Source organism: Marmota monax, unplaced genomic scaffold, assembly GCF_021218885.2.
Source record: "Marmota monax isolate L192 unplaced genomic scaffold, Marmota_monax_Labrador192_F-V1.1 WCK01_AAM20220418_F8-fsc00004, whole genome shotgun sequence".
Lineage (NCBI taxonomy): Eukaryota > Metazoa > Chordata > Mammalia > Rodentia > Sciuridae > Marmota > Marmota monax.
In genome coordinates, this window is record NW_026692881.1 from 27,435,689 (window position 1) to 27,450,389 (window position 14,701).

A 14,701-nucleotide genomic window follows, 5' to 3' on the forward strand; every position below is an offset into this window, starting at 1 on the left:
GGCATCTCTATCCCAGTGGGACTTTGCATGTAACAAAATGATTCACTATTAATAAACAAAAAAGAGGGGGGTGGCGTCGTGGGTTAATAGTTTCTTTCACTGTAGATGACCAGGAACTTTGCCCAGCCCCTCTGCCTCCCCAAGCTCTCTCCAACTGGAGGGGTGATCCTTGCTTTTGACCACTTCAGTTACATGCCTTCCCGGGGCAGCTGACTTCACTGCTGGATTAATCACGAAGAACCCCCCTCTCCTTGCCCACAGCACTCGCCTCCTTCGCCCCTTCCCTAAGACTTATTTCTACTATTTCTAAAGTGCACTTTTTCTGGGCCTTTCCCCATCCCCGCCCCCCAAGTGGGCTTTCCTTCCGCCTTGCTCGGCTCGGATTCCTGCCTTGGTCGCCACCCCCTTCCCCTCCTCTCTCGCTCCGCATTGTCTTTCTGCAACCGCCCCCTCCCGGAGCGAGCGCCCGCACCCTCCAGACTCCCGGGCTCGCGCAGTGCGCGCAGGCCGCTCCCCCCTTGCGCGCCTCCCGCGCAGCCCTCGCCCCCGCCCCTCTCCTCCCGCTCCTCTCCCTCCTCCCTCTCCCGGCGCCCGAAAGGATCATTGTTGGCCGCCCCCGCCCCGCCCACCCCGGCTGTTTATTTATGCACACGTCACCGGCACGGCCCCGCCCCCGGCATCTCATTAAGGCGAGTGTGTTCCTCTCGCCCTGTCAATAATCTCCGCTCCCAGACTACTCCGTTCCTCCGGATTTCGATCCCCCTTTTTCTATCTGTCAATCAGCGCCGCCTTTGAACTGAAAAGCTCTCAGTCTAACTTCAACTCACTCAAATCCGAGCGGCACGAGCTCCTCCTGTATCTTCGGCTTCCCCCCCCTTTGCTCTTTATATCTGACTTCTTGTTGTTGTTGGTGTTTTTTTTTTACCCCCCTTTTTTATTTATTATTTTTTTGCACATTGATCGGATCCTTGGGAACGAGAGAAAAAAGAAACCCAAACTCACGCGTGCAGAAGATCTCCCCCCCTTCCCCTCCCCTCCTCCCTCTTTTCCCCTCCCCAGGAGAGAAAGACCCCAAAGCAGAAAAAAAGTTCACCTTGGACTCGTCTTTTTCTTGCAATATTTTTTTTTTGGGGGGGGGCAAAACTTTTTTGGGTCTTTTTTTTTTTTTTTTTTTTGGATTTTCTTCCTCCTTCATTTTTCTTCCAAAATTGCTGCTGGTGGGTGAAAAAAATGCCGCAGCTGAACGGCGGTGGAGGAGATGACCTAGGCGCCAACGACGAACTGATTTCCTTCAAAGACGAGGGCGAACAGGAGGAGAAGAGCTCCGAAAACTCGTCGGCAGAGAGGGATTTAGCTGATGTCAAATCGTCTCTAGTCAATGAATCAGAAACGAATCAAAACAGCTCCTCCGATTCCGAGGTAGGAAAAGCCCCTCGGGCTGGTGGGGCTTTTTCTCTCTTTCCTGGGCTGGGCAGAGGTGGCTGGAAGGGGAGAACGCGGGGCCGGGGGCGGCGGCGGGGCGCCGCGGGCCGGGCGGGCGGCTGGGCGTGCGGTGCCACCATTGCAAAAACTTGTAACCCTGTTTTTCTGCCCCCCCCCCCACCCCGCCGGTTCTTCCCCCCGTCCCCCCTCTGCGTGGCGTTTGCCCCTCGCCCTCCCCACCTCCACCCCTCCGGGAAGGCGGAAAGACGGCCTCCGCCTCGCTCCGAAAGTTTCCGAGATAAATCCCGGGAAAGTTTGGAAGAAGGTGAGTACGCCCCGCGCGCCCCGCAGCCGCCCCCGGGCCGGCCGCCCTGCGCGCCGGGCCCCGCGCCCCGCTCGGTCCGGCCCCGCGCCGGCCCTGCCGGGGCGCCCGGCCCCTGGGGGCACTTTCTAAAAAGTTTCTCCTCGCTCTCTCCCGCTCCGCGCGGCCGCCGCCGTCCCCTCGCCGCCCCGCCATGTTAGCCGCCAAGAGGCAAGATGGAGGGCTCTTTAAGGGGCCACCGTATCCCGGCTACCCCTTCATCATGATCCCCGACCTGACGAGCCCCTACCTCCCCAACGGATCGCTCTCGCCCACCGCCCGAACCGTAAGTGCCTCCGCGCCCGGCCCCCGCCCTCCGGCCCCGCATGCGGCCCTGCCCTGCCCCCTCCTCCCCTCCCCCTCCTCCCGCCTCCTCCCCTCCCCCGCTCGTGGCCCAGGCAGCCCGAAACTCTCCAAACTTTTCTGCCTTTTGTGGACTGGATTTGTTTGCACTTCGCCATGTTCTTGCTTTCAGTTTGCTGCCTCGCGATGTTGGGGAGCCCTTTCTTTCCAAGCAGGGCTTGGCTGGGGGGGAAAAATCAGAAGAACTTTTTTGTGCGCTCTGATCCCCCCCCTTTGGTGGTGGTGTTTGTTTCTTCACCCTGGGAAGATGACTGACTGTGTGGCTCTTTCTTTTCTCTCTCTCTCTCTCTCTCTCTCTCTCTCTCTCTCTCTCTCTCTCTTCCCTCTTCTGTGGTGTCTTGGGCTTTCCCCGGTTAACCCTTTGGCTGCTGCTGCTGGTGGGCCCGGCGTGACCGGGCTGTGCCCGCAGCGCGGGGTAGCGAGTGCATTTTCCTCCAGGCGTTGCACTTGAGAACTAGCGAGCGCGCAGTGCCCGTGGCCCTGGAGAGGCGCCTCGGCTTTCTCTTTCGGGCTGTTGTTTATTTAGCTTTCTAGTGGAGATCACTGACTTTCTGCCCTCCTTCCCCCTTTCCCTGGAAGGTCACACTAGGCTGGTCCCCTCGCACACTTGGGGGCTCTGGGCATCCTTTTTTTTGGCCACCCGTAGGGCCGCGAGCGCTCTGGGTGCCGAGGCGGGCTCGGCTGAAGGGCGCACTGGCTGCGACTCTCCCGGGCCGCGCGGGTGACTGGGCAGTGCGGGGTGGGGAGGCCCTTGTGGCCAGGGTACTTGGTTTGTGTGTAGCCTAGATGGCCTCCTCTGGGTGGACCTGATGTGTTTCTAGGGAAATCTGGTGGGTTGAGGTGTGGAGTGTGGTCTGCTCTCGACAGCTTCTGAAAAGGCCCTCGGTGGGCCTCGGGGGGCCAGAGACCTGTGTGCGCGGGCTCAAGGGGTGCAGGGGGTGAGAGGCCAGGGGTGTGTCTCTTTCTAGACAGTGGGCCGCTGATGGCCTGCCGTCCAACTTAGGGGGCCCCGGAGCAGCGCGGGGTGCCAGGCTCCCGGGGCGCTTCCTGCAGCGTGCGTCGGGCACTCACCGCTGACATTTGTTCGAAAGGCTCATCCCCTCCCCCACTGGGCCTCTGTCCCCCTGCCCTCATCCCGAGCCCCTCCCCCATCCCACTCTGTTAAAAAGCCTGGATTAGGAATCATCTCTAGACACGCAAGATGTGTTTATTCCCGGCTTCGCGGAATTGTCATTTTGCACCTTTTCTGGTTTGGTCCCCCACCCCTTATTTACACACAGTACTTTTGTTTTTTTTCTTTTTCGGTAACTCGAGATGGCAATTTGAAATAATGCACCCACTGTTGAGCAGTAGTGGATATGGTGCTCATGGCCCAGGGTTTGCCGGGCTGGAGTTGATCAGATCTACAAGTGTTTTTAAGCATTAAAATATTAACTATCGGGTTTGGCTTGTTTCTTTTCTTTCTTTTTTTTTGGGGGGGGGGGGCCCTGGCAGAATGGCAAGGGCATGCTAGACCGGTCATTTTTTATGGCTAGGAAAGAAATAATTACCTGCCCCTCTCTTACGCCCAGGCTTCTGCATGCTTGGGAAGCTGGGAGCGTGGTTCAGCCCGACCTCCTCCTGTAGGGCCCGCTCTTTCAGGCTGCTGGGCCAGGCTCTGGCTTGCAATGTAGGGGAAACACAGTCAGGTTATTTGGTATTTTTCTTGGGAGCTTGTGGCATCTTAAAAGGGACTATTCAGCTCAGAATCGGAGTGTCCTGTGCTAACAAACTGGACCAAGCAACATTCCAAAGTAATCCTGGGAATTTCTTCCTCTCCTCCCCTCCTCCCGAGGATGGAAACCTCCTTCGTATTATTTTAAAATCCACTTAGCCATCTGAAGGACCATCTGAATGTTGAGCCTTGATGGCGCGCTTGTTGGCTTTCTTTTCAAACTCCATGTCTGTGACCCCTGGCAATCTTGCCATGCCATTGCCTAAAACTTGAAGAGTGATGTAGTGCTGTAATTAGGAAACGGGGAAATTGTTAAAGGCAAATAAATTATTTCCCGGTGAGAAAAGGAAGGCTCCCAAACCTTGGTCCCCTTTGTGGGCATTATAGGAATAGACACATCTAGTCATTTTAATTGTGGACATAGCGGGTGGCCTTGTGCTGTGACATCAGATTGAGTCTGAGAGGACATTTCTGAACTCAGTAGGCAGTTTTAGTATTTGCATGTCAAACACCAGCAGACATCTTTGTGTACACTGCCTCTTCCTCCTTCCTCTCTGTTACCTGGGTTAGATTATGTGCTCCAAAATTAAAGTTATTTATTTAGGCCGGTAAGGGGAGCAGTGGAAGTGAGGACGGGAGGCTGTTGTGTGTCACTCTTGACATCTTCGATCAGAGGGCCAGCTTGCAATTCCAGATTTGATACAGCTGCGGAGGAATCTATAGGCAAGAGAGTGGTCATTCCATGCTCATCTGAAATTCTCCGGCGCTTTACATAGGGTCTGTTTTTGAGGGCAAGGTGTAAAGACAAATTAGCGATATATTTGATCCTCTTTCCCTTCCTCCTCGTTGGTGGTGTTTCTTTCTTTTTTTTTTTTTTTTAACTACACTTTCTATTAGTTAGGAGCATACCTGTAAAGCAACTGCATCCTTTAAAAAGCACACTCTCTGGAACTCTGATTTCTGTTTTTCTGTTTAAGAATGTAAAGAATTAGGAGTACCATTAAATCGGCTTATGATGAATAATACATTATCTCAAGAATAATGCTTTAATTGCTGACGACGCCATAAAGCTTGATAGTAATAATTTTATTTTAAAAGGACAAAGATTTCCTCATAACATTAATTTAGTCTTTGATACAGTAATAGGAATGGCTTTTAAAAAGACAGATTCAGATACAGAAATGCATTAAGGAGAGGTCTAGTTAAGGAGCCGGGAAGGGTTAGAACTGCAAATATTAGAACTGTGGTGACATTTGTGTACTACAGATAAGAATGCTGTTACCACAGTAGAGTTGGTAGGAAAGAGTTTTCCATTTCTTTTTCCCTCCTGGCCAACAAGAAATAGGGCTATAGTAGTGGAAATTCCGGTTAGGTTTGAGATTTCTTTTGAAGGATTCGATTATTAGAACTCTTGCATCTTCTTTTATCCAAACTTATTTGCTTTTCAGCTGAGCTATTTGCTACTAGGTTGAGCAGATAAATAAGCTGCTGCTTTATTTATCTTGAATTCATTTTTGAACTTGGGATTCAGCATTTAAAGGAAACCAAGAGGGGCCTATTCATTGGGGTTTTATTTAGCTGGGCAAGTTCTCTTTCTGGCTTGTGAAAAATGGATGTTTTCTCCTCGCCCAAACAACATAATCCTTCCTGATACAAAAGATTGAGACCTAGGAGTGTGAAGGGTTAATTTTGGTCCTTCCCTGTTGTCTTCCTGCCCCCCACCTTCACCCCTGATTGTTTTGACAACACTTTTCAAAGTGTGACATTCCAAGCCCCTACATAACAATGTAATATTACTGTAATTACACAGGTCATTACATTTTAAATAGAGAACAATAAAATGCTTATCGCCCTGAAAAAGAACAGGTGTTCTTGCCCTTCTTTGGTATTTATGCTAATTGTTTTTCATCTCCTTCAGAAATATTTATGGCGAACATGTTTAGATTTCAATCTCAATGCAACAGTATTAATTCTGTGCTAATCTTTATAGGTTGGGGTTTAATGTCTGCAGTATGGATTATGGGCTCAACATTCACCCAATAAGTCATATTTGAATGATTATAAATTTAATGTGCCAGCGCTGTGCAGTTTGTGGATACTCGGGCTTTCTGAAACCCCAGCAACAAACTCTGAGAGCAGTTGGGAGCCTGACAGTGCTTATCTGGGAGAAGTGTTGGGAAACTTGACCCACTGCTTAGGGGCCAGGAGCTTTGGCTGATGCCCCCATCTCTGATGAAGAGATTTTGAGGAAAACAATCCTGGTTCTTGCTAGGAATTTTTCACCTGGATTTTAATTTTACTGATAGGGATTTCATTTAGAGTCCCTGCTGGAAGTCGGTCAGCTGTTTCTTAGCCAGCTGTGAAAAAGTTACAGGAAGGTTTCCGGGAGCTTACAGATCAAGAATGCTGTTCTGTTAGCGGTGCAGGAGCGCCGCAGTTCTGCACGCCATTAAAAAAAATATTTGCTTTAGAAAGCTAGCATTTTAATAGTTGCACCAGAGGCTGCGCTTTAAAGATTATAGTCCCAGTCTTTCCAGGATTTGAATGCCTCCTAACATCCCACGGGGTGCCCGAGTGTGTGTAAAAAGTGCCTAGATTTCTCGATTGAGAAATCCTGGTGCAAGTTCTGTTACACACTCGCAGTGGGTAAACTGGAAGGTATCTTAAGAGGATTTTGCATTTTGTCAGATGTTTCACAACAGGGGCCTCCGAATCACATTAAAAATGCACTGTAGAGAAAGGACAGCTGCAAATTTTTGTGTGGACGCGTGTTTCTGGACCATGACTAAAACTCCGAGGACCTTTTCCCCAGCTGTCTGGAAGTTATGTGGAAGTTGGTTTATTGGCAGTTAAGTATGGGACAACCTGGATTTAGCAAATGCTCTCTCCAACACAGGAAGTAGATGACATTATATTGAGGGAGAGGAGGAGACTTCAGGCAGAGAGCGATATACTGTTGATTTTTTTTTTTTTTTTTAAATTGTGGAGTTGCCAAATAAATAAGCCCTTTCCAAGGAAGTAGGTGTAGGCTTTTTAGTCTTGGTAAGTGGAACTAGATAATATCTTTGACCGCATGTATATCTCTTTGGAGGTGACACATTTCAGCTTTTTGAAAGGGAGGGGAGGATGAACCAGATTCTTCCAGGGCTTTACATTTTGAAGGGGGGTGGTGGTGGTGGGAGACGTGGGTGTCTGAGTTTCTTCTGGGAGTAAATATTGGAAATCATGTGAATAAATCTTCAAGTTGGACTTATAATTGAGCACATTTGTGAAGGAAATGGTTAATTTTACAACCAAAGGCAAACTCGCACCTCGACAGGTCTGCTGAAAGAAATGTGCCCCAGTCCTTTGCTGGCAAGCACACCGGGTCATAAATCCACAGGCTTTATTTACAGCCCATAACACTTATGAATGTTAAGATATTTGACGCCACGTTGGCCTTATAATATTCAAGGTCCACAGACATTGGCAGTGGCTCAAATTTCTCTCACTAATTATAAGCAACGAGATGGGGGGGGGCATCACAAAGGCCGCCCTCCCCCTCCCAACCCCCACCCCTGCAATCTGAGTTTCCCGGACACAAGACCCCCCCCCCCCCACTTGGCAGCTGACCTGTACTTTCCCTCTAGGCTATTGTTATACACGTTTATAAAGAGGACTTTGAGGGATGGAAATTCACTGGGGGGCTCTGTACAAATGCTTTTTTTCCAAAAGCAAAGTTCTCTGCGTGTTTGCCTCCCCCCCTTTCTTTGGTTTTACCCCTCTTTTTCCTTTCTTTTTCTTTCTTAATCCCCTCTCCCCCAGTTTTTTTGGAGACTCCTTTGCCTATATCGTGCATATTTCCCAGAATACTTAAGGAAACCTGATATAGGAGACTGCATTTTAATTTATATGATGTTCCACCAAGCTGGAAGGAAAAGACACACATTGCAAAGCGCTCTAAGTGAATGCGAGGGTTTCAGCAAAGTGAGTCGGGGGGGTGAGGAGAGTGGATTAAAAGAATTTAATAGGCAAGGAAAAAAAATCCTAGTTTACGCTGGGCATAGGAGGGCCACTCGGGGGTGGGGGGTGTGCTGGTATCTGGAGGAGGAGGCAAGTAACTGTAGCCGGGGGTGGCTTGACTTGATTAAAAAAGGGCTAGGAGGTAGGGCAAAGACTCAGGGCATGGGGGAATGGCTTGTTGGAAATGGGGGGCTAAAAGTTTTCTTAGGGGCTGGAGGAACCATGGGAGGCGCTCTTAAAAACTATATTGCTTTGCTCAGCAGAGATTGGTTCCAATCCCCTCCCCACCCAGAGTGTTCTCACTGGCAATAAATATGTTTCCTATCACTTGCCCCCAGCGTCTGGAGGTGGGGGGTCCGGCTGGGGCATTATCTGTGAGAGCCGGCTAAGAGAGAAGGCTGATTGTCCTGCCGATTTTAACTTAGGTTTTAGAAGTGGGCTGTTCTGGTGTGTGTGTCGCAAATAGACCAACACGGTGGAGGGGGGCCTGGGAATCGGGTGTATGTGTGACTTGAGCAGCGAGGGGAGCTGCTGGCCCTGTCATTCCTGGCCGGATCCTTCCCCTCCATCCAACCCAAACTTAAAGACCCAGGCTGAAAGGTTTTATTTTCTAATCAATGGAATGCAGAAACTTACTAGCCCTCAGGGATAGATGTGAATCCCTTAACAGCTCATTACAAAGATGAGGCTGTGGGATCTTTGAACGGGTTATCAGCCACGGTGTTCTTGGTTTTCCCAGGATAGGTTTTTCTTCCTTAGGCACATCTGATTTTGGGTCGGTAATTCAGCGCATTATATTTTATTATTTTTATCATGAAGTGGCCCCAGACAGCGCGGACTGTAGGGGAAGGGGTGGCTGGCTGCACATGGCATCAGCTCCGAAGGAGTTAACGTTGCTCGCTAAAGTTTGGCATCATGAAAATAAATTTGAGGCCTGGTAGGCATTAGCAGGGCACAGCACATTTACAGAGCTTAATTAGTACGAACTGTAATTGTTCATGGTCTGCCAGAAGAAGTAATGTTCAGGAAAAGTGGAGTCCCTTTCTTGCAGTCTTCAGTTTGAAACCGATAAATCACTTGCATATTTGTGTAGTGATTCAAATGGAGCTAAGACCTCTCCCATCCCAACATGTGGTAAATTGTAAAGTCAATGAATTGCAGATGTAGGCTACAGTGAGATTCTCTAAGAAAATGCAGAATGAATGGGAAAGAGTGATGCTATAAATATTTACTGAGAAGATAACTAGGTTCCTGCGTGCTGGGCCAATTATGATGTACTAAATATATTAGTAAAATGCTTTAAAAAAATCGAGAGGAGTTGTGTAGGTCTTTGGGTGGGTTGGTTTGTTTTGGAAAGTGAAATGAAAGGCACTGTGTTATTGTCATGTCAGTTTTACTGAGCCTGAATCACAATGGCATGCCCAGGGAAGGACACATGAAACCCACATTAATGCAAATTAATTCGTTATGAGTTGCAGGGCTGTGACTGCTAAGTGGAGTAATGATGGGGCATCATTTTAAGAGTGTTAGTGTAGCAACTTTTAATGGAAAATGCTGTGTTAAGAACATGTCTCAGCACTTCAGCCCACGTGTTTTTATATGCTAGAAATGTGTTTCATACAAGAGCAGGAAACTCAATTCACTTTATTTTTTTTTCCTCCCAATTTTCAGAACTTTTAATTTTGTTTTGATGTTTAAAGAAAACCATTGTTTTTTCTCAAAAACTAACCCAGAGATGCCTACCGCCCTTGCTTGGTTCAATCTCAGCTTTTCCTTTTCTTTTTCTTTTTGCCAAGGATTGCAGCACAAAGTGGAGAAACAATGAATGTAACATCCCCTGTAGACCTGTAGATAAAACTTTCTTGAAGTGATTCCCCCCCAACCCCCCCCCATCCCTTTTTGCTTCTTAGAGGATTTTGGTCTCAGGCAGTGTTGCAAGTCAATACTTCTTTTCCCCAAATGTGAGTAGGTGGATATGTATGGATGCTGTAAAAGTTAATGATCATTCTCTGACTCATAGCTGATGGTTTCAGGTTGAGGAAAAGAAAAAAAAAAAATTAATGAGGGTAAATAGACATTTGATGGAACACTGAGACAGTAGGAGAGATTGTTCTTGTGTCTGAGGGCATGCATTTTGTTGAAGCAGAATTTCTGAAGGGAGAATGGGGCCGGGGGAGAAGGAGGTGCCATTGTTCCCTGGTTGTGTTAGGATGCTGCAAATGTTCTTGTGCCTAGATCTTTGCAGGAATATTTAAACCTAAGGACCCATGAGAAATCCCGGTTTCGCATTCTTCCCTCTTGAAGTTAGAGTCTCCCTTGGCACAGTCAGTCACAAAGTCCTGGTCAAAAGTTTACTTCCCATTACATGGAAAAAAGCTCTCAGCACAGGACTAGGGTGCCTGTGCCCACACAGCTCCCCCTGAAATGTCCTGATAGCCTAGAAAAGGTCTGAAGATATACTAATAGAAGTATTTTTTTTTTCCTTGAAGCTAATGCCATGGAAATTAGACCTCAAGTGGCTCATAGAGGGTAGAAGAGGAAAGTTAGATGAAAAAACGCCAAGAAAACCAAATCTGCTTGGGAAATGGATCTATTAATTTTTTCATATGGAGGAGAAAGCTAGGTGATTCATAAAACCAAAAAATAAAGCACATGTTCCACCTCATACCAATTTGGTGGAATGAATAGGCATCAAAAAGTAATCTTCACTCCCTCTGGAAGTTAACTCAGTGCTGGAAAAACTAGAGTAGGATTTCAGTTTTTCTTGTGGTGCCTTGGAGAATGAGATTCCTGTGGTTGAAGAAGCTGCTTCCTCTTCCCCCATCTCCATAGCTCTGATGTCCTGTATCTGAAACATCAAATCTAGAGGCAGTAGTAGTGGTTGGAAGTAAAATGAGAGGAATCAAGATTTGTTAATAAGGAGAGAAGCCCTTCGTCGGGAGATGTGGCCAGCTCTTCATGGCTCTTCCTGTGCACAGGTGGAGGGAGTCTGGGGCTGCTGGGTGGGTAGAATGGGGAGGAGGGGCTTGGCCCCTGAAAACCAGGGCTGAGGAAGGGAGAGCCCAATGGGAGTGCAGGGCTGAAAGGAAAGTGCCCCGGAGTTCTCCTTGGTGACTCCTGAGCACTTCAGGGAGGCACATGGTGAGGATGTGTGGGGCGTGCCCAGATTAGAGTGGCCACAGTTGCTGGATGAGGAGGACATGACTGGGGCCCTCCAGGTTTGCTGCCCAGGTGGGTCCCAGGAGGTGAGACCTTAGGCCTCTTGTTCTGGATCTCTCCACCTCTCCTCATCTTCCACGACCAGCTCTTGCTTTCTCCTTAATGGTGGCTTCTAGAGGGGTAGAAAGGATCAGGCCGGTTTTAAGTGCCAGGTTTTTAACTGGGTCTTTATCTTTTATACTTACATCATTTATATTCTGTCTTAAAAAGCTGGTCTGTAACATCTTTTTGTTGCACAGGGAAGGCAAAAACAGCTCAAGGGTACATTGCACAAAAGTGTCTTTGGGGGAAAGCGGGTGGGAACCCAAAGGAGAAGGAGAAAATGTGAAGCCCTCTTTGCTGTGCAGTGGCTGCAGGGGGTGTAGCTCGGCTGGGAGTTGAAGACCTGACTTAGACACACAGAGTGAGCTGATCTAGGGCTTTCTCTGTTGCTGGACACCCCAGGGAAGGTGCATTGCTCGGGAGGGGTGGGGTTCTGGTTGTGTGTGTAGTTGAAGGTGAACTTAACTTGGTCCTGTGTGTTCCCTGCTAGAGCTTTAAGAAACTTGGAGCTGCATTTTTACTCTTTTAATTGCTGCATTCTCTGCAGGATGGTTGGAGCTACTTGGATGGTGATGAGCGCCAGGATTAAGAACAGCACTGGACAAGTGAAAATTGAATTTGGCTTAGCCACAGTTTCATTAATTTATTCATAAGACTGTGACTGTATGAAATTATTTTCCACGACATACCCGTAGTTATCAGGTGTCCATTCAATTTTAATTGACAATATAAGATTCCTGTGGTTACCCTGAGTACAGATTGCCTAGGGCTCCGCAGGATTTGTGGGAAGAAAAGCTTGGACAAGTTTCCATTAAGCTCTGAATCAGGCATTTGGAAAGGAGGAGAATAAAACCGACTGTAAAGAGGGACAGGTTGTTAGTGTTGCTCGCCCTGCTTAGGAAGGAGCACCTCCTCAGACAGCGCGGCTCTCTGGCCAAGAATTCCAAACTCGCAGAGAGAGACCTGTCCCAGTCACAAAAGTTGTTTTAACATGGTGCAGAATTGTCACAGTAATTAGTGCAATCTCCGCTTACTGACTGGCAGCTTTTACAAAAAAGGGCAGGGGGACAAAGGGTGCAGATTCATCTTTCTCTTCTAGCAGTCCTCTTTGGATGGACTGTCTGGGGGGGGGGGCTCTGTGCTTGTGGGGCTTGTCTTCATTTATTTGCTCATTGTTCACCTTTAGTTGTTTTGGGGAGTATGTTTTCTTGCTCTGCTTTGACAGGTATAGGGATTTTTTTTTCCCCTTTTATTTTTCTGTCTCGTGCCTTTAAAAATTTTGATTAATCTGCATTGGTACACACACTCTGAGAGAGAACTATATATGTAGTGTTTTTGTTTGTTTATTTGAAGCAGATAAAGTTTTCTCAAGAGTGCTCTATCCTAAAATGGATACTTATCAGCCTTATCACATGAGCAGTATGGACTGAACACTATTTTTTATTTGATCACTAGTATGTTGTATATATTGAAGAGTGCTCTATCCTAAAATGGATACTTATCAGCCTTATCACATGAGCAGTATGGACTGAACACTATTTTTTATTTGATCACTAGTATGTTGTATATATTTTTGAGCTCAAAAGTTCTTACGTGAATTCTTTTTCCTCTTAAAAAAAATAAACTGTGGACTCTGGGTTCCCCCCCCACCCCCCTTCTCAGGGAGCAAGATGACAAATTAATTGAGCCTGAAACCCACCTTTTGTTCCAGTGAGGTGGAAGCCCTCTGGCAATAGTAACACTGTTGTGGCCAGGGATGGCTGTGGATAGGGCTGGTCTGTGATTAATGCAGGTCTCTTTGGAGATGCAACTGATTTGCCTCTTGGTGATGGTGATTTCAGGAGATCATCTGATTCCTGTTTGTTTATGGCAAATTAAAGTGCATTTTTAGATAACTGTTGATCCTTTAGTGATTATTGTGTTGTTTATAAAATAAATCGGCAGATGCTGTTTGTTTTCTCAGTTGGTTGGATCCTGAGATAAACAAGTATTATTTGGGAACATGGGAATTGGGTGAGGAATCTTGGTATTCCTTTCTGTTTGGGATAACCCCCTTCTGTGATGGGTGGTCTGCAGGGCTGTAAAGGGAGAGAGAGGCTGGGGCCCCTCTTGAGCCTTGTGCCTTGGAGGATCTGAATGAGCCAGTGACTTACCAGTAGGTGGTCCTTAGAATGCAGTGGCTCTTGGGCAGGCTTGGTTCCCTCTTGGGGAGTGTGGATTACTAGAGCGGAGGCTGCAGGGATGGCCTGGATGGCCTAGTCACTGTGAAGGAATGTGCAAGGCGTCATCAGGTGGCCCCTGATTCTGTTGGACACGTTTGTTTCCCCAGAAAGAGAACTGTGCTGGAGAGCCAGGGCCCGGTTATTGGAAGTAGGGAAGGGGCTCCCACCTGCTGCAGTCTGTGGCTTCTGATCCTTTCTCTCCTGTCTGTGTTCTTGCCTCTGTGTCGCAATCCTGACGACTTTTTGCAGCACACAGTCAATTTTTCTGCAGCCTCCTGCTCAGCACACTGGCTTCCTTTATGTCTTAATGGGCATCAGTTTTCCCTTTTCATGTCATTGATTCTCACTCCTGCCCCCTCCTCCCCTTTTTGCTTATTGAATAGGCGCTTTTTTTTTTTTTTTTTTAAACTTTACCTTAGATTAGTATGATCATCTTATCCATAGCAACAAATAAAAGTACACAGGTCTTGATTGAATGCCAAGGCTTCAGTTCAATCTAGGAAGGTTTGTCTGCTATTCATAAACTGCTTAAGATGTTTTCTTGTAGTTTGTGACATAAGCAGAACGCTTTGATTTGGTTTCTTTCTACAGCTCCATTTTCAGTCCGGCAGCACACATTACTCTGCGTACAAAACGATTGAGCACCAGATTGCAATTCAGGTAGGAAATGCAAGAGATTCTGAAGCTTGAATTGTCAATATGGAGGTCTCTTGTGTGTTTTATTCTCTGTCCCTCCCCCACCTAGATGATGATGATGATGATGATGGTGGTGGTGGTGGTGGTGGTGGTGGTGGTACTGGTGGTGGTGGTGGTGGTGGCGGTGGCTGTATCCCTGGGGGAGGTGGGAAGCAAAGAAGAAAGAAGAATAGAAGAAATGCTGCTAAAATGATTTAAAGATATGGGAAGAAAGAGAAGCCTGTGTTTATTGTTAAGATGTCCTGATAAGCCATGGTGGGCACCTGGACCCCCCAACTTGGTTACTGCTTTTTGCACAGGGGAGGGATCCTGAACTGAGAGTGAAATGGGATGACAGAATGTGAACGGGAAGAGTTCAGTGGGGAGATGGGAGAGGAGGCCGTGTGACAGCCAGAGAGAGTTGTTTCCGGGGGATCAAAATCATGTTAAGTGCTGCTAAGAATATCACTTTTGACCTGATCATCCTGAAATGTTGATTTCTCTTGGGCCTGTTGATATATGACACTGAAAGTGCCGGGAGGGAGAGGCGACAGATCCCAGCTTCTGATGAGTGTCCTGTTTCCTGCTCACGTAGTACTTCCATTCTCTTAAATCCAAAGGCTAAACAAATCACAGACTAATATAGACTCGGGGCTGAACTGAAGCCAACAGCAGTAGTTG

The 14,701-nt window shown here is 47.6% G+C and overlaps 1 protein-coding gene across 45 annotated transcripts in view; it reads left to right on the forward strand.

Annotated features, from left to right (window-relative positions):
• Positions 1 to 692: 692 nt before the first annotated feature.
• Tcf7l2 (transcription factor 7 like 2) overlaps positions 693 to 14,701 on the forward strand; it is a 188,100-nt gene continuing 174,091 nt past the window's right edge. For 7 of the 45 annotated variants that reach the window (XM_046449744.2, XM_046449751.2, XM_046449749.2 and 4 more), the window contains exons 1-4: positions 693 to 1,419; positions 1,681 to 1,747; positions 1,945 to 2,069; positions 13,937 to 14,005. In XM_046449744.2, coding sequence (XP_046305700.1) covers positions 1,231 to 1,419; positions 1,681 to 1,747; positions 1,945 to 2,069; positions 13,937 to 14,005 — 450 coding nt within the window. In that variant the 5' untranslated portion in view covers positions 693 to 1,230. The remainder of the gene's footprint in view (positions 1,420 to 1,680; positions 1,748 to 1,944; positions 2,070 to 13,936; positions 14,006 to 14,701) is intronic. The other 38 variants (XM_046449753.2, XM_058581310.1, XM_046449756.2 and 35 more) reach the window with 9 other exon arrangements.